The sequence below is a fragment of the Agelaius phoeniceus genome, chromosome 28 (assembly GCF_051311805.1).
Source record: "Agelaius phoeniceus isolate bAgePho1 chromosome 28, bAgePho1.hap1, whole genome shotgun sequence".
Classification (NCBI taxonomy): domain Eukaryota; kingdom Metazoa; phylum Chordata; class Aves; order Passeriformes; family Icteridae; genus Agelaius; species Agelaius phoeniceus.
Window position 1 is genome coordinate 5,028,346 of NC_135292.1, and position 19,646 is coordinate 5,047,991.

At 53.4% G+C, this 19,646-nt stretch overlaps 1 protein-coding gene across 1 annotated transcript in view; it reads right to left on the reverse strand.

Moving 5' to 3' along the window:
• Positions 1-1,289: 1,289 nt before the first annotated feature.
• Positions 1,290-19,646, reverse strand: part of LOC143696097 (uncharacterized) — a 59,898-nt gene continuing 41,541 nt past the window's right edge. Inside the window, 2 exon segments of the mRNA XM_077191304.1 lie at positions 1,290-1,866; positions 1,869-1,976. Coding sequence (XP_077047419.1) covers positions 1,499-1,866; positions 1,869-1,976 — 476 coding nt within the window. The 3' untranslated portion in view covers positions 1,290-1,498.

The window sequence follows — 19,646 nt, forward strand, 5'->3', positions numbered from 1 at the left end:
GTGCTCCTGGCTGAGTGCCAAGATGCACCCAGTTTACATCTTCCAAGAACTGTTTAGCATGGCTCTGCCCTGGATCTGCCTTTTTAGAGCATGCAGATTCCTTGGCTGTGGTTTTGGCTCCTTCTCTTTATCACCTCCAGGTTTTGGGCCTTGGTGCACTCTGCCTTCAGACGGGGAGTGCTGATAGTTGGCAGATCTGTACAGGTGTCCTCATCCTGTGTGCATTGGATGTTATCCCATCCAAGCAGGCAGTTTAACACAAACAGCTTTTTCACAAGCTTAATTAACGACAGAAATAAAAACTATAGAACAAAGTTCCTTTAAAAAACAGTCCCAGCCCATATTTGATCCAAGCCCATCTTTGATCCCAGTCTGGGGGGTCCTGCACACACTCCCAGGGTCTGGAATTCCAGTTCCCAGCCAGGAAAAAATGTTCCTGCCCTTGAACTTCCTTCCTATCCTCTCAAAAAATTGCAATAAAATTATAAACAAAGAAATAATAATTGAAATTTAAAAAATTATTATAAAAATAAAATATAAAAATCTCAACTCTTCTTTACAATACTCCAACAATGATTCAACCCAAATCAACAACTATTACTATAATATTACCAATGCATATAAATAAACAAATTATATATCAAGAAATACCTTTTGAAAGTTTTAACTCGATGGCTAATATACTTGAGATAAAAAATATCTAAAAAACTAACATACAATCTAACAGATCTTAGTTAAACAATGCATATTACAAATATACTAAACACAAAACCAAACACCACTATAATTTCTCAAACATTTTAACCAAACAATTAAACTTTAATAACATCCTTAAGTACTCCAAAACAATTAAAATTATTTTTAAAAGGTTTATTGGGGTGCATGGTTTTATTTGGATATTGGTTTTTTAATTGTTAGAGGCTAGATGATTTAAAAAATGGGACTTTTATAGGAATTGAATCAGCTGAGAAGGTGGCACTCTGCAAACAGAAATGACTGAAAATGAACGGGACAGAAATCAGTAACTCTGAAAGTTTTATTTGCTATCAAATACAACCCACACACCCAGCCCCACACAATCCCCATCCCATTGCTCCAAATTGGGATCCCACTTCTCCCAGTCCCCTTCTAACCCCATCTCACCCTGGTGGCTGTGGAATGGAGTGAGTTTGGCATGGGATTGAGTTTTTTTTAGGAGGGAACAAGGAATTTGAGGTAGGATTGAGCCTTTTTGGGTTAAAATTCAGTTATTTTCAGAGGGATTTGAGTGGTTTTGAAGTGACAGATCCATCCCTCTTGGCTTTTGGAGTAGAGAGAGAGGGAGAAGAGAAAAAAATTCAGGCCAAACAAAAGGAGAAGCAGCCAGGTGTGTTCCCAACATGGATCACAGGGAATGTGAGTGACCAGGGCTGTGCCCAAAGTGCCTCCTCCAGTGGGGGATGGAGCTGCAGCAGCGCACGAAGCTCTTCCCGCACTCGGGGCACTCGCAGGGCTTCCCTTACCGGTGCCTCCGTTGGTGTTGGGTCAAGTGAGAGCTCCTGGAGAAGCTCTTCCCACACTGGGGACACTGGTAGGGCCTCTCCCCTGTGTGAATGCGCCGGTGCTTGACAAGGTCGGAGTTGTGCTTGAATCCCTTCCCGCAGTCGAGGCATTGGAAGGGCCTCTCCTCTGTGTGACTCTGATAGTGCTGGAGAAGATGGAACCTGGTCTGAAACCTTTTCCCACAATCGGAGCACTCGTAGGGCCTCTCCCCAGTGTGGATCCTCTGGTGCGAGTTAAGGTGGGAGCTCTGGCTGAAGCTCTTCCCACACTCCCCACACTCGTAGGGCCGTTCCCCAGTGTGGATCCTCTGGTGCACGATCAGGTGGAGTTCCTCCTGAAGCTCTTCCCACATTCCTCGCACATGTGGGGCTTCTCCCCATCATGGAGCTGCTCATGGAGCACCAGCTCTGAGCTCTGGCTCCATCTCCGGCCGCCTTCCCGGCCCAGGCTGCCTCTTTCCCCCTCACATCCCCGCCATCTGCGTTTGCAGCCCCTCCTCGTGCGGCAGCTCCGGGCCTTTTCCTCCCCGTTGGCTTCCTGCGCCGTGGAGCCGCTCAAAACGGCCTCTGCCACCAGGTTCTGCCGCGGGCATTTGTCCTCCCTGCTCTCCATGCTCAGCTCCTGCTCTGGGCGAGGAAGGACAAGGACAGGACGGTGAGATGAGGGACTACATTTTGTTCATCATGAAAAAGAGACCAGTGTGTTACAAGAGTTGTCTGCTGACTATTTCTGTACTACTTCATGAGATATGAGCCACAAGGATACCAGGGAAGCGGTTGCAGGAGCCCACACATAGTCCCACGCAGCAAATGGTACAAACAGATAACTCACAGAAATAACGACCAGGGAAAGGCTGGGGAAAGGGCAGGGGCAGATAAACACCCAGCAGGGAAACCTTTCCCGCTGACAAATGGTACAAGCAGATAACTCACAGAGATAATGACCAGGGAAAAGCTGGGGAAGGGGCAGGGGCAGATAAACAGTCTGCAAGGCAGGACATTTGCTTGCTTAAACTTGATAGGGCACATATTGCGTTAATCATAAGATTTTGGTAATTTTCCACAGAGAAGTCACCAAATAAGGACATAGGGTGAAGAAGACGCGGCTGAGGAAGACTCCGCAGCCTTTATCACCGACCACCAGGAGACAGAAGGATGACCCCCTAGCAACAACCAGCGCAGGCGCAGAGAACTCTGAGATAACATGGACTCCTGAAGGATGGAGAGGATAAAAGGACTGAATCAGAAACTAGTTGGGGCGGCAGTAGTGGAGCGGAGACTCCCCTGTCGCCCAGCACTGAGCCTTTGCTTACGTAGTATAACTGCTTCAATAATTAATAAATTCTTTGATTGGAAATTACTCGTTTTGAGTCAATTTTATAACAATGGGGTGTCCAGGGGGTCCCTGTGCCCAGGAAAGGGGGTGCACGGGCCCCGGTGTTGAGGAAGGTGGTGGGTGGGGGCTGTGGAAGGCAGGAGTGGGGGTCCAGGGGGTGCTGGGGTCAAGGAAAAGCGGGGGCTGGGGTGTCTGAGAGGGGGAGGGCCGGGAAAGGGGGTGCGGGGGGGCATTGGTGCTGCATGAGGGGGTGCAGGAGGGTCCCCGTGCTGGATAAGGGGGTGCAGGGGGGGTCCCTTTTCCTGAGAATGGAGGGTTTGGGAGGGTTCCAGTCTCAGATATGGGGGTGCACGGCGGTCCTGGTGCAGTGGAATGGGGGCTCAGGGGGTCCTGGTGCTGTGTAAGGGGATGCAGTGGGGTCCCGGTGCCCAGGAATGGGGGGTTCAGGGGTGCCGGTGCCAGATAATGGCCTGGCTGGGATCTGGTGCTGGGAAAAGGGGTGCAGGGGGTCCCAGGGCCAGATAACGGGATGCACTGGGGTCCCGGTGCCCAGGAATGGGGTTCCGGGGGGTTTCATTCCTGAGTTCCGGGGTTCAAGGGGTCCTGGTGCCTGAAAATTGAGGTTCAGGGGGTCCCGGTGCTGGGTAAGGGGATGTAGTGGATCCCGGTGCCCAGAAATTGGGGTTCAGGGCGGTTTCCCTGCCCGGGAATGGGGGCTCAGGGGGTTCCAGGCTGCAGATAAGGGGGTGCAGGGGTTATCGGGGCTGAGGAAGGGGGTACAGGGGGGGTCCCAGTGCCCCGAAATGAACGTTCAAGGGGGGTCTCTTGACCCCCTGGAACCCCAGGGGACCCTCCGGGAGCCCCTGGAACCCCTTCCAGGAAGCGCCGGGAATGAGGAACTGGGGGGACGCCGAAATTTGGGAGATCTGGGGGTCCAAAAGCCGAGGAAAAGGGCGGGTCTGGGGTCTGGGAAGGACGAGGTGGCCGGGAATGGGCGTGCAGGGCGTCCCAGAGCACTGACGGGGGTGCGGGGGGATCCTAGGCCCGGATTAGGGGGGGCAGGGGGGTCCCAGTGCCCAAAAATTTGGGTTCAGGGGGTTCCCGTGCCGGGGAATGCGGGTTCGGGGGGAGTTTCCTTCCAGGAATTCGGGATTCAAGGGGGTCCCGGTGGCCGGGAATTGCGGTTCCGGGGGCGTCGGTGACCAGAAATGGGGATTCAGGGGGGTCCTGGGGCCACATGAGGGGGTACAGGGCGGTGCCAATGCTGGGCAAGGGGGTACAGGGGGGTCCCTGTGCCCAGAAATGGGCGCTCAAGGGGGTCCGCATGCTCAGGAATGGGGGTTCAGGGGGGTCCCGGAGCTGAAAAAGGGTGCTGAGGGGGTCACAGGACCGAAAATGGGGGTTCAGGGGAGTCCCGGTACCCGGGAATGGAGGTTTAGGGAGTTCCCGGTGCCCAGGAATTGCGGTTCAGGGGGGTCCCGGTGAACAGAAATGGGGGTTCAGGGGATCTCGGTGCCAGATGAGGGGGTACAGGGGGGTCCCGGTGCTGGGGAAGTGGAGTGAGGGGGGGTGACATGACCCAAAATGGGGGTTCAGGAGGGTTCCCCTGCCCGGGAATGGAAGATCAAGGGGGTCCCGGTGCCCGGAAATTGCGGTTCAGGGGGGTCCCGGTTTCGGGGGGTCCCACTCACCTTTGGTCGCGGCCCCCGGGTCCCCCAGGAGCCCCAGGAGCCCCCGGAGCACCCCCAGCCCCAGCGCTGGGGCCATCGCAGCCGTCCCCGATCGCGGCTGCAGAGACGCGAAAGCGAAAGTGCCCGAGGGAGCGCGGGGGGAGGGGGAAAGGGCGAATTCCAGGGAATTCACCTGGATCCCCTCCTGGCACCCCTCTGGATCCCTCGGGGATCCGTCTGGGACCCCCCAGGGCCGCGCCCTGCGGGACCCCCGGGCCGGGCTCTGCTGAACTCCCGGCCCTGCGCTCAAACTCTGCCCGGACCCCGCTGGGCTCGGCCCAAAGCCGGGCAAGCAGCGGGAGCAGCGGAGCCAATTTTTGCTGCGGGTGCGGGTCCCACCCCCGGCGGAGCAGGGCTGGGCGCTGGGACCCGATCCCTGATTCCCAATCTCCTTCTCTCTCGCTCTCTCTCTGCTCTTCTCTCCCTTTCCTTTGGGGGATCATAAATCCCAGAGCGGCCGCAGAGCCCCGTGCCCAGGCCGGGTTTCCCAGCAAAGGGAGGCTGGGGCTGAGGTGCCCCGGGCTGGCCGGGAATGGGGGCCCGGGGCTCCCTGGGCTCACGGAAATGGGGGATCCAGGGGCTGGGAGAGGAGGATACCCGGGAAAGGGGGTGCAGGGGGGTGTTGGTGCAGGATAAGGGGGTGCAGGGGGGGGTCCCAGTGCCGGGAATGGGGTTGGGGGGGGGGGGGGTGGGCAGCAGCTGCTGGAGAGAGACTGGGACAGACTGGAATGGACTGGGACAGACTGGGAAAAGAACCCACTGGGAGCAGAACTGAGGCAGCAGAGATCATACTGGGATATACTGGGACCACACTGAGGGCTACTGGGAACATGCAGGGGACTATTGAGAGTGGACTGGGAATGGTTTGGATCATCCTGGGACTGACTGGAATCATACTGGGAGTGATCAGATCTGTAGTAGGGGTGAAGAAGAGAAACTGGAATAATGCAGGGAGCAACTGGGATCATACTGGGAGCAGCTGCCCCATGCTGGGGTCATACTGGGATCATACTGGGACTGATGGGGTGACACTTGGAGTGACTGGCATAGTACTGGGAGTGTCTGGGAGTAACTGGGATCAAACTGGAGGTGACTGGACTTATACTGGCAGCAACTGGGACCACAGCGGGGGCAAATGGCATCGGGTAAGGTGTGACCGGGCTCATCCTGGAAGTGCCTGGGGCCACACTGGGCTCTTCCTGAGAGGGACTGAGAGTGAAAGGAACCATACAGGGCATGACTGGGAGCCGCTGGGACCGTGTCGGGGGCAACTGGGATCTTACCGGGAGTGATTTGGACCATACTGGGAGTGACCGGGAGCCACCGGTGAGGCGGCGGCGGAGCTGGGAGGCGGCCGCAGCGCAGGTGGGAGCCGCGCTGGGTTGTGCGGGGGCTCGGGGCTCGCTGCGGGCCTCGGGGGCGGCAGGGGGCTCAGGCGGGTTCCTTGTGCCGTGTCCGGCCCGTGGTGCCGCTGCCGTGAGGGCGCTGCGGGAGCGGCTGCCCGCGGTCTCCTTGCGGCCGCTGCCTCGGCAGGAGCCGCTGCCGGAGCAGCGCTGGCTCGGCCCGGTTCCTGTGGCTGGCACAGGGGCGGCTGCCCCGTGCCCGGGGCTGTGCGGGGAAATTCACGTGGCCGGAGGTTTCTGTGCCCCGAGGAGACAGAGGAGTCCTGTACAAGTGACTTTATTGCTGAGCAGAGGGAGAGGCCGTGGCGCATTTGCCGTGCGCTCGCTGCCATTGTTGTAGTTCGCAGCCTCCTTTTTATCCTCATTTTCCCGGCTCATCTCCCTCTCCCTTTGCCCACTGGCTGAGGTACTTGGAAGGTTCAGACCTCCCGATCTGCCAACTGCACGTCCTCGTTAATGTGCACCCCCACTTTTGTAGAACAGCCGATATTCACGGCTCTGTTAAGTCTTTTTTGTTCTCGACGTTCAGGAATTTAGCGGGACTTTCTGCGAGCAGCAGTCCATGTTAATTAATAACATTTATTGAAGCTGGTGGTTTCGCCCGTTACTTCCTTATCTACAAGTCCCTGGCCCCTCGCTCAGCTGCTGAATGAGCTGCACTCTCAAGGTGTGGAGCATGGTAAAAAGGTGAGAGGTGCTGTAGCACATCAGAGCAGAAGCAGCATTCGTTTAACCCATGGTCTGCCAGGGAACCACAAAACCATGTCCCATTCCCATCCTTTCCACGTTTGGACTGGTACATGAGCTGCTTTTTTGTTTCCTTTGTTATCTGTTTCACCACTTTGGCTTTGTCATCTATTTGCCAAGACCAGTTTGAGTCATTTGATTTTCCACAAACTCCTCTTTTCTCTGCTAACAAATGATCTGATCCCATCCCATGGTGAAATGTTGTGTTCCTCATTTCAGTGGATTGCTCAGCAGGAAGGTCAGGAGCTGGAGCTGTCTGGTTGGTTATTCCGAGGGCAGCTTGTAATCTAATGGTGCCATTGAAATGAGAAATGGGTTCTGTGGCTCCTGATATGAATTGGTTTGGGTTCCCAGGGGCTGGTCCATGGTGTTGTAGGATTTGTTCTGCTGGCCGTTCATCTTCTCCCCATTTTTGGCCGCTCTCTCCAGCCAGGGCTGCATCAATTGACCATTTGTCTCTAATTAAATCATCAAATACTTGGATTCCCAACTGATTTCCCGGAACTTGTGGGAGCAAGAACATCTCAGTGCTCTAATCCACCCTATATAACATAGACAGTGACAGCACACGTTGGAGTGGGCAGAGGGATGATTCCCCCCATTTATTTATAGTGAAGTTTTCCCAACATTCTCCATTTGCTGTTTCCCTTTGCAGCTTCACCCGTTTTTGTTGCAGGGTCAGATATCCTCACCCCGGGCTCTGCCTTGAGCTGTGCAAATTCCATCAGCGCAAGCAGGCAGAGCTCGGGGTGAGGGGCAGGGGGAACCAGCCCAATTCCTGCCCCAGGCAAGAGACCCAGGTACATTGGCCAGGCTTTGCCCAGCAGGGTTCATTTGCATTCCTAAAGCTCCTCTCCTGGCTGACTAGAACCAAAGCTTCTCTTCCAGGGCTGCCATCTGGTGAGTCACATGTGGCCCCCGGAATCTGCTTTTTTAAAAAAAAGTATTAACTATTTAAGAGTTAAAAGTATCACGGTTAAAGCTCTTCAATTTTGCAAAATGCAACATAAAGGCGAACATGGAAAAACCCTGACCAAAAATTGATTCTCACCCTTCTGTCCCAAACCTACCTGACAATATAAAGTAGGATTATTATAAAAAATGTTTCTCATGTTGTAATCTTATCACTGAAACTGTAGGGAAAACAAAAACTCTCCAAGAATCTCTTTAGTGTGAGAGAGTCAAGGCATTGCTTGGTTCTGGACAGGATGGGCAACAGAAATACTTTCATCCACACATAGCCCGGCTGTACAGAAAAAATCATTCCATGACATGTCAGTTTTACCCGATTTTTCCTAAACTTTACGTAGTCTGAACCAATCTAAATCCACTGCTTTAATGTTCATTGCTTCCAAGTCGTGTAAGTTTTTAGTGTTTGGTTTCCTATTAGACTCGGATTTCTTCCCCTCTGCTGTGAATTCCGCCCACACTCCTGGATTTCCTTCTCAGCCTTTTCCAGACCAGGTGTCTCCAGCTGTGCGGGGGCAGTGTCTGGGGTAGCTGTTGGTTGCTGTTTGCTGCGGGGCGTTGATGTTTTGTTGCTGGTCCTTATCTCTGTGGGTGTCTTTTGGGCTATTCCCAGTCTGTTCGGATGTTAAACTCATCTCCATTGAGTGGTGGAGATGAGTTTAACATCCGAACAGACTGGGAACTCCTTAAATAAAACCTTTAAAATTTCTTTCCCAAAGGCAAACCTTTGAGTAGAGAAACCTTTCTGAGCAGAGAAATAAGATTTAAAAGAAGCAGGATGGGTACATTTTGCAGCAGTGCAGTCGCAGGCAGCCCAGAGTGTGGGTGTGAGTGAGCCCCAGGGTGGAATTGTGCCGCGGTGCTCCCCAGCAGCTGTGGCAGTGCAGGCCCAGCCAGCGCTGGAGCTGCAGCAGCGGCAGCGAGGCTTGGCCGCAGTGGCTGGAGGTGCCAGGGGAGGGTGGCCAGGATTCCCGAGGGTTTGAGCAGAGGATCTGTGGGCAGGCCCAGGGGCTTGGCCCGCTGTGGAGCCCTGGCTGCTGCTGCGTTGCCTTCAGGGCAGGCTCAGTGGGGCTCCCATGGTCCTGCTGCAGGCGGGAAGTGCAAATCTCCGGGGCTTCAGAGCCCCTGAGGCCAGGCTGAGGGGTCCCCCCGTGCTCAGCTGTGCTGGCGGCTGTTTCTGGCCTCAGGGACACTTGGCGTGGGCCCCTTGGCCACCAGTGGTGCTGCTTTGCACTCCTTAGGCAGGAGCCGATGGCCTGGCTGGGTGTTGGCAACAGCAAAGTCCCAGGGCAGGCTCTGTGCCAGCCCAGCTTCCTGGGGGAGAGATTCCACAGGAGACAGGATCCTGGCTACAGCCTGCCTTACATTTACATCCCTTATTTCCACCCTGCACTAGGTGGAGAATTGCCCAGGTAAGGAATTCCAGACATGAATTCCAAGGGAGATAATTGAATATCTGCCTTGGGTCTGGCTCTTTTTCTTGCCAAGGCCAATGGCAAAAGCTGTACCCATGGCATCTTGGTTTCCATCTCCGGCTTCCAAAGGTGTTTCTTTATTTCCCCATTCATTCTTTCTACCCAACCCGAGCTCTGGGCTTGCCAGGGGTTATGGAGGTCCCATTGTATTCCTAAAGCTGCCATAACCCCCTGAAGGGTCTTTCCTGTAAAATGAGTTCCCCATCTGAATCTATGGCTTCCACAATCCATTATCTTTGAATTATTTCTTTTAGAAATAGGTTAATAAGTGATCCAGTGCTTGCTGAAGCAGTCAGAATTGCTTTTGCCCCCCTGTTAGGTGCCATGGTGTCAGCAGAAGATTTTGAAGCCTTCCTGCTCAGGGCACTTCAGTGCCAGGCTCTTACAAGCAGCCACAGCTCCGCGGGTTGAGCTGAGCATGGGCCGGTGACCTGCGCTTTGTCTGATTCCCCGTCCTTAATAACAGCCTGTCTTGTAGCTCTTTTCCCTTCTGCTGCCCTTGCAGAGCCATGCACAAACACATTGTCTCCCTCAGGCCAGGGAATGTCCCATCAATCTCTCCCAGCCTGGCTCGGGAGCTCTGTCCCTTGAGTGCAGTCCTGGGTTCCTTGCCAGCCCCTCTCCAGGCTGTTCAAACAGGAGGCTGGGTTAAACCCTTGCCCTGTCCTCAGTTCTGAATCCTCCTGTGCCACTGAACAAGTTTCATACTGTAATCACCGAGCCCTGCTCATCCATTGAGAGGCTCTTTTGGTTGTCAAAGCTTTAACTTGATGCCAGACTTGAACTCTAGGAGATCCTCCTGTTGTCATCAGTTTTCAGGCCTCTGCTCCCACGGAAGCTGTGGCTGCACAATTCTGCAGACAATGAGGCTGCTCTCTGGCCACTGGGTTAAACATTTTAGCACAAGAATTCCTTTGGCAAGACCCTGTTTAACGTCCACCTATAATTCAAATTCTTTTTCCCTGTCTGGAAGGCCCAGGCCACTCGCCTCAGTTAATCTTAATTTTAACACTTGAAAATTCTGTGTTTCCCCCTTGTGTCCATCCATCCAGTTTGTTGACTGGCAAGATAGGAGTGTTGTAGGGAGACATCCTTGGCTCCAAAAGCCCTGCCTTTAACAGGGACTCAATACCAGGCTGTAAGCCCTTCCTTCCCTCTCTTGGAACAGGGTAGTGCTTGTCCTGGTTGCTTTAATTTGTAGAGGCTCCATATCTAATTTTCTGTATTTCCCTGGGGCTGCCCACACTTCTGGGTTCACTTCAGCATAGGCCTTGTCAGACTTTTGACACAGAGGTACAACAGAACTAGCCTCTGTATCCCTTTTTACAGTATTAAAATCCAGCTCTCAAACTCCTTCCTAGTTAATTACAATCACAGGAGGAAGAAAAAGAAATTCATTTATTTCAAACCTATCCCCCACAGCTTCTAATAGTGGTTGAACAAATCATACCTGCTCATCTTTCCCACTCATTCCCTTAAAAATTAAAATATTCCTTTACTATTTTCCCCTTTAGGTCTAAGATTCAGAGCAGATTGAGAGGCCCCTGTGTCCATCAGGAAATGCCTCCTCTCAATGCAGACCCACCTGAATGTTCTCAAGGGCTCCAGTGTGGAGGGTCCCTGGTGTGATGGGAGCTGTGACAGCCCTGCCAATCCATGTCCATCACGGGCTGGACTTGCTGGTCCTGAGGGTGCTGCTGTCTCTGCTTGCAGTGTCCTTGTGCCCTGCAGCCGGAGCCCTGATTCCTTGCCAGGGGCTGTTTGGGTGGGCTGTGCCCTGCCGAGGAGGGCAATGCCTCTGCCGGGTGCTTGTGGCCGAGCCGTGCCCTGGGTGCTGGGGCCCCCTTGGGCCCTGGGGCTGATCCCTCAGGGGCTGTAGGAGCTCTGCCCTGGCCTTTGCCTTCAGCTTGGCCTTTTGCTGCTCCCTTCTTGCATTCACCTGCTGGGCCTTTGTGCCCAAGTGCTGCAGGGCCTTCTTCTGCCCCTCCTGCAGCCCCCCTCAGTGCCTGTGGGTGCTTGTCTTGCTTTACAAGACAGGCGTCTGCTTGGGAAGGCAGAAAAAGCCTCTCTTGGAATGGAGAATGCAAAGCCCCTCCCTCTTAATTTTTAGGATAGTGAAATCAAGGGGCTCTCAGGCAAAGATATGGGATTAGGAATAACGGTTCTTTACTAGTGTGTATAATATAATAATAGTAGTGTGTATCAACAGCTCCGGCAGTGACAACAAACAGAGCCCGGAGCCGGTCCCGGCCTTTCGGCTGCGGCGCTTTCCCCTTGGGTGCAGTTCCGGGCACGGCCGGCAGGGGCGCCGGTGGCTCCCGCGGGGCGGGGCAGCGCATCCCTGCCATGGGAACCTCTCTTCACGGCAATAGAGCAATCCCTTCATCTAACTCTTTCACTTTTTTACCTTCTGTAGCCTTTCTCCCGTGTTTTGAGAAAGAATTTGGAGAGGGCTGCCTTTTAACTGAGCTCCTCGTGTTTCGATAAGGTGCTTCCTGTAGAGAGAGGGATTTTCCCTGAACAGCCGGAGCTGTGGTTACCAAGGGGACGTAACTCAGAGCAGGAGGGGTCAGGGGAGGATATCCCGCCGAGGCTCGGTCGCAGTGTGGGCAGGGTCTGCTGCCGGAATCGCCAGAGGGGGATCTTCCCGTGGAGGCCGAGCCGGAGCGTGGGCAGCCCCCACATGGCTTCTGGCGGCTGATCCGGCAGCTCCCGGCAGAGAAAAGGCAGGTGGGAGACCCCGGCAGCAGCAGCGGCGCTGCCCAGCGCAGCTGGCACGGGCAGGGCAGCCGGGGATGGGATGGCTGGGACCCGCCCTCGGTGCGGTCGGCGCGGTGACCTCGGCCCACGCGGCAGGACAGAGCAACCCCATCTTGCCCAGCATGGCCGGCAGAGCGGCCGCGGGCCGGGCAGTGGGGCCAGGGCACACAAATTCACCGCCAGCGCCGGGGCAGGTGGAGCTGCCCTGGGCAGTGAGCCCGCACCTGGGATGGAAACCGGGGCAGGCGGAGCTGAGGCGGGCAGCGAGCCGGGACCCGGGACAGGCGCCTCGGCCGCCAACGGAGGGGGCAAGAGCTGCAGAGGATCCCACTCTCTTTCTGACTTTTCCTCTTGTTCCCCTCCCTTTCATTTCCCCTTTTTATTTTCTTGTTTTTTTCCTCGGGTGTTTCTGATACTTCAAAGATTTTTATTCTCCTAAAATCTCCTGTCTAACATATGCCATATTCTCTTTCTTCTAGATTAAATGGGTTTTTTTCCAAATAAATCCAGAACCTAACAAATCTAAACTTCTGCTTGGATATTTTGAAATGGTCGACGAGCTAACTCATGACCTCCTAATGTTGTTTTTCTCATCACCTTTTTATTTATCCTTTGGCAAATTAAGCATCTTTCAGTTACTTGCTTTGCTACACCAAAAATCCCAGTGCACCCAAAATTCCTTAAAAAATGATCACACAAAACTTGAGTACGCCAGTGGGGTTTCTGATGCACGTCTTCTAATATTTTCCTAGCAAGCACATTTTATTAAGTCATGTAGAAGTTTCTATTTCCCTGATTTATCTTGTTCATTTCCTAGCTTGTTTAATTCTTTTTTCTCGGCTTCCCTAAACTTTGGAATTTCCAGTTTTTCCTCGTTTGGAGTGAATATTAAAATAACTCTTTCAGCTCCATTTTCTGCTGCATCCTTAGCTTTGTGATCTGCCCCCAGTTTGCCCAGTTTGCCTCTCCTTTGGCCCGGGCCGGGTTCCCCCCGCCCGCAGCGGCTGGGAGCAGCCGAGAGCCCCGCGCTGCCCATGCCGACCTGGCCCGGCTCCATGGCCGCTGCTGCCGCGGGCTGCGAGGGCTGCGGGAACGGGGCACCGAGGGTGTGGCTGCTGCTGGGGGAGGAGGAGGAGGGAGGGAAGGGCAGGGATGGAGGGGGAGGAGGAGGCGGGGTAAGGGGGGAGGAGGAAAGGGAGGAGGGATGGAAGGGGAGGGATGAAGGCGGAGAGAGAGCAGCGATGGAAGGAGGAGAAGGAGGTGGGGCTAGGGAGGAGGAGAAGGGATGGAAGGGCAGGGATGGAAGTTGAGAAGCCGGTGGGCATAAGAGAGGAGCTGGAGGGGGGATGGAAGAGGATGATGGGAGGAAGAGGAAGAGGAGGGACAAAGGCAGATCAAGGCTGAGCTCAGGGAGCCACGCGGTCTCGATCCCTGCCTGAATTCGCAGCCCCCACCTGTGGGATCATCGCCCCCCCCATGGCTCCGGTGAGCGGGGAGGGGGAGCCCGGCCCGGATATCCCGGGGGGTCCCTGGGTTGGGTTTCTGGGGGGATGTTTGGAGAATGAAGAAGTCCAAGGCTGAGCGGAAAAGGCCCCTCGGGGGGACATCGGGGGGTGGCGGTGGCGGCTGCCGGCAGAGGCAGCCTGGAGGAGCAGAGCCCTGTGTGCCCCAGGAGGCCAAAGTGGGGAGGCCAGAGAGGGGGGAGCGCCGCCATTGGCGGGAGCCTCAAGAGCCTGGAGAGGGGCAGGGGGGACTCCTTGGAGCCGCTGCAGCGCAGAGCAGAGAATGAGGGGAGAAGGGAGCCCGGGAGCCCAAACAGCCCCGGCATCCCGAAATGGGGAGAGCCAAGAGGGGGGAGCTTTTGGCATTGCTGGCACTGCCAGCAGCCTGGGCAGGGCGGGCACCCAGGAGAAGGGGGACCCCCAATGCAAGGGTGACCCCAGCAGCTGGGACAGGGGGGAACCCCTGAACACCAGAGGGAAGGCACCAGGGACGGGGAACCCCTGGGAGGCTTTTTCCGGGCTGAATCTTGGTGTTTAGGAGGGTTTACTGGAGCCCAGATGGCCAGTGACTTGTAGAGATGGACTCAGGCGGGGGGACCTTTAAACTCAACGTGTGTTGGGGGAGATGAAACAGGAAAGCCTTATAAATATGATTGTCTGGCAAAAGATTTTGAGAATATAGAAACTATAAGCAAGATTGAAATGAAAGCAAGCTTTTAGATACCTTAGTTACTGAACAAGTGGAAAACAATGGTGTGGCCCAACTGAATGTTATCCTCTTCTGATGAAACAACTCCCACTGCTTGCAGACAGGTCCAAGGGTCACAGCAGACCCTACTAGCTCAGCTGAAGGGGTCCAAAGAGGAGTTTTTAGGGTTGAAAATGTAATACAGTATGGTGATGTAATGATTCTTACAGGCTATATGTAAATGCTATAGGATTTGTATCTTGTACTGGACTCGTTAGTGAGAAATAGAATATTTAACACAGAAGAAGATTCATTGTATTGTAACGGGAACCTTACTCTCTTACACTCTTACCCTCTTAGTCTCTCACCCTCTCATCCTCTCTGCTCCTCTCTTCTCTCAGGCCTGCTCCAAGCTGTGGCTGGCAGCTCCAAGCAGGGCCCTGCGCCCAGGTCCTTTGCAATAAACCGCAAGTTCCACGACCTGGCTGCAGAGATCTCTCGTCTCCGTCCGTCCCGACCGTGCTACCCCCGACGCTCCTACAAACGTGCTCATCCCTTGTTTTTCCAAACCAGGATTTCCCATTGCCAACCCTGAGAGGCTGCGAGGAAGAGGAAGATGCCCCGGGACACTGAGGCAGGTGAGGAGGAAGTCAGTGCCCCTTTCCCCTCTGTGCTGCTCCATCTCCCAGCCCAGCACGGCCCCCGGCTGCAGCACAGCCCTGGGGGGATCTCGTTGCCCTTGCCTGTGGCACGGAGGCAAATCCCATGCTGTCCTTGTCCTTCCTCGCCCAGAGCAGGAGCTGAGCATGGAGAGCAGGGAGGACAAATGCCCACGGCAGAACCTGGTGGCAGAGGCCGTTTTGAGCGGCTCCACGGAGCAGGAAGCCAACGGGGAGGAAAAGGCCCGGAGATGCCGCACGAGGAGGGGCTGCAAACGCAGATGGCGGGGATGTGAGGGGGAAAGAGCCAGCCTGGGCCGGGAAGGCGGCCGGAGATGGAGCCGGAGCTCGGAGCTGGTGCTCCATGAGCAGCTCCATGATGGGGAGAAGCCCCACACGTGCGTGGAGTGTGGGAAGAGCTTCAGGAGGAACTCCGAGCTGATCAGGCACCAGAGGATCCACACTGGGGAACGGCCCTACGAGTGTGGGGAGTGTGGGAAGAGCTTCAGCCAGAGCTCCAGCCTGATCCTGCACCAGGGGACCCACACTGGGGAGAGGCCCTATGAGTGTTCCAAGTGTGCGAAGAGGTTTCAGACCAGCTCCAGTCTCCTCCAGCACTATCAGAGTCACACAGAGGAGAGGCCCTTCCAATGCCCTGACTGTGGGAAGGGATTCAAGCGCAACTGCAACCTCGTCAGGCACCGGCGCACCCACACAGGGGAGAGGCCCTACGAGTGTGATAAATGCAGGAAGAGGTTTCAGACCAGCTCCAATCTCCTCCTGCACTATCGGATTCACACAGAGGAGAGGCCCTTCCGCTGCCCAGACTGTGGGAAGGGATTCAAGTACAACTCTGACCTCGTCAAGCACCGGCGCATCCACACTGGGGAGAGGCCCTACGAGTGTCCCCAGTGTGGGAAGAGCTTCTCCAGGAGCTCTCACTTGACCCGACACCAACGGAGGCACCGGTAAGGGAAGCCCTGCGAGTGCCCCGAGTGCGGGAAGAGCTTCGTGCGCTGCTGCAGCTCCATCCCCCACTGGAGGAGGCACTTTGGGCACAGCCCTGGTCACTCACATTCCCTGTGATCCATGTTGGGAACACTCCTGGCTGCTTGTCCTTTGGTTTTGCCTGAATTTTTTTCTCTTTTCCATCTCTCTCTACTCCAAAAGCAAAGAGGGATGAATCTGTCACTTCAAAACCACTCAAATCCCACTGAAAATAACTGAATTTTAACCCAAAAAGGCTCAATCCTACCTCAAATTCCTTGTTCCCTCCTCAAAAAACCTCAATCCCATGCCAAACTCTCCATTCCACAGCCACCAGGGTGAGATGGGGTTGGAAGGGGATTGGGAGAAGTGGGATCCCAATTTGGAGCAGTGGGATGGGGATTGTGTGGGGCTGGGTGTGTGGGATGTATTTTATAGCAAATAAAACTTTCAGAGTTACTGATTTCTGTCTCGTTCATTTTCAGTCAATTCTGTTTGCAGAGTGCCACCTTCTCAGCTGATTCAATTCCTATAAAAATCCCATTTTTAAAATCATCTATCCCAAACAATCCAAAAACCAATATTGAAATAAAACCACCCACACACAATTAATGTTTTAAAAATAATTTTAATTTTTCAAGAGTACTTAAGGATGTTATTAAAGTTTAATTTTTTGGTTGAAATGTCTGAGAAATTATAGTGGTGTTTGGTTTTGTGTTTATATATTTGTAATATGAATTATTTAACTAAGAGGTGTTAGATTGCTTGGTAGTTTCTTTAGATTTTTTTATCTAAAGTACATTAGTCATCGAGTTAAAACTTTCAAAAGGTATTTCTTGATATATAATTTGTTTATTTATATACATTGGTAATATTATAGTAATAGTTGTTGGTTTGGTTTGACTCATTGTTGGAGTATTGTAAAGAAGAGTTGAGATTTTTATATTTTATTTTTATAATAATTTTTTAAATTTCAATTATTATTTCTTTGTTTATAATTTTATTGCAATTTGTTGAGGGGATAGGAAGGAAGTTCAAGGGCAGGAACATTTTTTCCTGGCTGGGAACTGGAATTCCAGACCCTGGGAGTGTGTGCAGGACCCCCCAGACTGGGATCAAATATGGGCTGGGATCAAATACGGACTGGGATCAAATATGGGCTGGGATCAAATATGGGCTGGGATCAAATATGGGCTGGGATCACATGGATGGGGATCGTGTGGATCAGAACCCTCCAGACCAGGATAGCCTGGAGTGGGATCAAATATGGACTGGGACTGTATGGACTGGGATCCCAGGGACTGGGACCATATGGATCAGGACCACACAGACTGGGATCAAATATGGGCTGGGACTGTTTTTTAAAGTAACTTTGTTCTATAGTTTTTATTTCTGTTGTTAATTAAGCTCAGTTAAATAGCTGCTTGTGTTAAACTGCCTGCTTGGATGGGTGTAGAGGGCTTTTTGGATAATTGGTTAGCTGAGAAAGGACATTTTGATGTGATACCGATGGATAAGGATAGGGGAAACAAGCTGGGAACTGAGCAACCAGTGTCCAATCACTGACAAAGGTCACAGTGACCTTCCCTGAAACGGGAAGACGGGGGAGAAAATCGTTTGCCAGAAAATGTAGTTATCTTAGGTAGAGAAGCTAGAAGAATGCAAACATAGAAGCAAAATAATTATTAGAAGATAGAAGTAGGTGTGGTTGATCCAAGTGTGCTTTAACCAATAATGAGCTCAGCTTTTGCAATATGTATAAGCTTCATTAACACCAATATAAATATGTCTGAGTTTTCAATAAACTTCTGAGATTTGTCATTCACGCGTATAGTGTGTTGCATTTCTCCCGCCGTTCACGACAGATGGGATAAAATCCAATGCACCCAGGATGAGGACACCTGTACAGATCTGCCAACTATCAGCACTCCCCGTCTGAAGGCAGAGTGCACCAAGGCCCAAAACCTGGAGGTGATAAAGAGAAGGAGCCAAAACCACAGCCAAGAAACACACATGCTCTGAAAAGGCAGACCCAGGGAGGGGCCCTGTAAAATCATTCCTGGAATATGTAAAGTAGTTGATGGATATGCATGAGGCTCTATGAATATGCACCAGGCTGATGTAAGGGGAAAGGTATTTCAGGGCGATGCAGATTCCTTGGTTGTGGTTTTAGTCCATTCTTATCACCTCCAGTTTTTTGGCTTTGGTCCACTCTGACTCTGAGAAATTGAGGTTTTGGGATTTTTAGTATGTTGTGGATGGAAGCAAAATGGAGGGCACAGTGTTTCGTCCTGGGTTTCTTCTTCATGCTTCTTCCTTCTTCTTCATGGGTTTGGGTGGCTTTTTGTAATTGGGCAGAAATTCCACATTGCAGGCTCTTTGGGATCAGTTATTGGGTTAAAAGGGAAAATAATCTAGGTGTCGGTTCCTAATTGGATAGTTTAGTCTTAAAAGACCTTGGAACAAGAGATTGTTGGCCATTTTGTGCCTTCTAATGAAAAGCTGCTGAACTCCCAGTAATGAGGCTGTTTTACTGATAAGAAATAATAAACACTTGAGTCTGAACATGAATTACTGTCTCAAGTGCCTTCAATCCAGAGCCAGTGAAACCAACAACTGGTACCCCACAGCTTGAGGTAGTGCCAAGGCAGAACTTGTTCATGCTCTTTTCCCCTGGTGATTTTCTACTCCCGTCCAGACTCTGATAGCAAAGCCGTGCTGGTGACAAAAGATTGACCCTGGCATCCTGGGGCACTTTCTGGGTGGGTGTTTGAATCTGCTTTTCCAGGCCTCGGGCTGAGCAGGGTGAGGCCGAGGCCTGGGCCCCTCCAGGCGGCGCCGGGAGCCCCCGGGGCAGCGGCGAGGGGCGGCCCTGAGGGGCGGCACAGGGGGCATTTCCCCCGAGCGGGCGGGCGGGCGGGCGGCGGGGAAAGGCGCCCTGGGCACAAGGGCAGGCACAAGGGCCCCGGCTCTCTGCAGTGCGGGCGGCCCAGCGCCGATCGCTGCTCCCGGAGCCGCTGCCAGGGCCGGGTCTCCTCCCCGCCGCTGACCCTGCACCTGCAGCGCTGCCTCCGCCTCTGCCGGGCTCCCCGGCATGGACGGCAAGGACGTGGACACGCTGCAGCAGGGGCCCAGCAGGGACACCCAGATGGTGCCGGGGCTGCAGCTCCTCTCCTGCAAGGAAAGGCTGACACAGCTCGGCTTCTTCAGCCTGGGAAAGAGACCCAGCCTTGATCCAGCTGCGGCCTTCCAGTACCTGAGGGCAACACACAAGAAAGCTGGACAGGGACTTTGTACGAGGGCAGGCAAGGACAGGACAAGGGAGCATGGATCCAAATGGAGAGAGATTAGGTTTAGGTAAGGGATTCAGAAAAAAGACTCTCCTGGAACAGGTTGCCCAGAGAAGGTGGGCATGTCCCGTCCCTGACAGTGTTCAAGGCCAGGCTGCATGGAGCTCTAGACAAGCCGGTCCAGTGCAAGGGGTCCCCAGCCACAGCAGGGGGGTTGCAGCCATGGGATTTTCCAGATCCCTTCCAAGCCAAACCATGCCACGACTCCATGATTCTGGGACACTTCCCCTCCTCATCCTCTGACAGAAAAAGAAACTTGGCCCCAAGTTCCACCCTGCAGACCATGTCTTTTGACAGCCTGCAACTGTGTCAACAGAGGATGAAAAGAGATGACATTACTGACACGATTTCCCTTTTCTACTTGAAAAGTAAATGCTCTGCTCCTGTCCACTCTGGCAAAATTGTCAGAAGAGGCAATTGTTCCCCATGAAAAGCTTGGTCTCATGCAAAGAAGAAAGAAGCCAGAAGCCAACAGTCTTCGTTATTGCTACATTGTTTT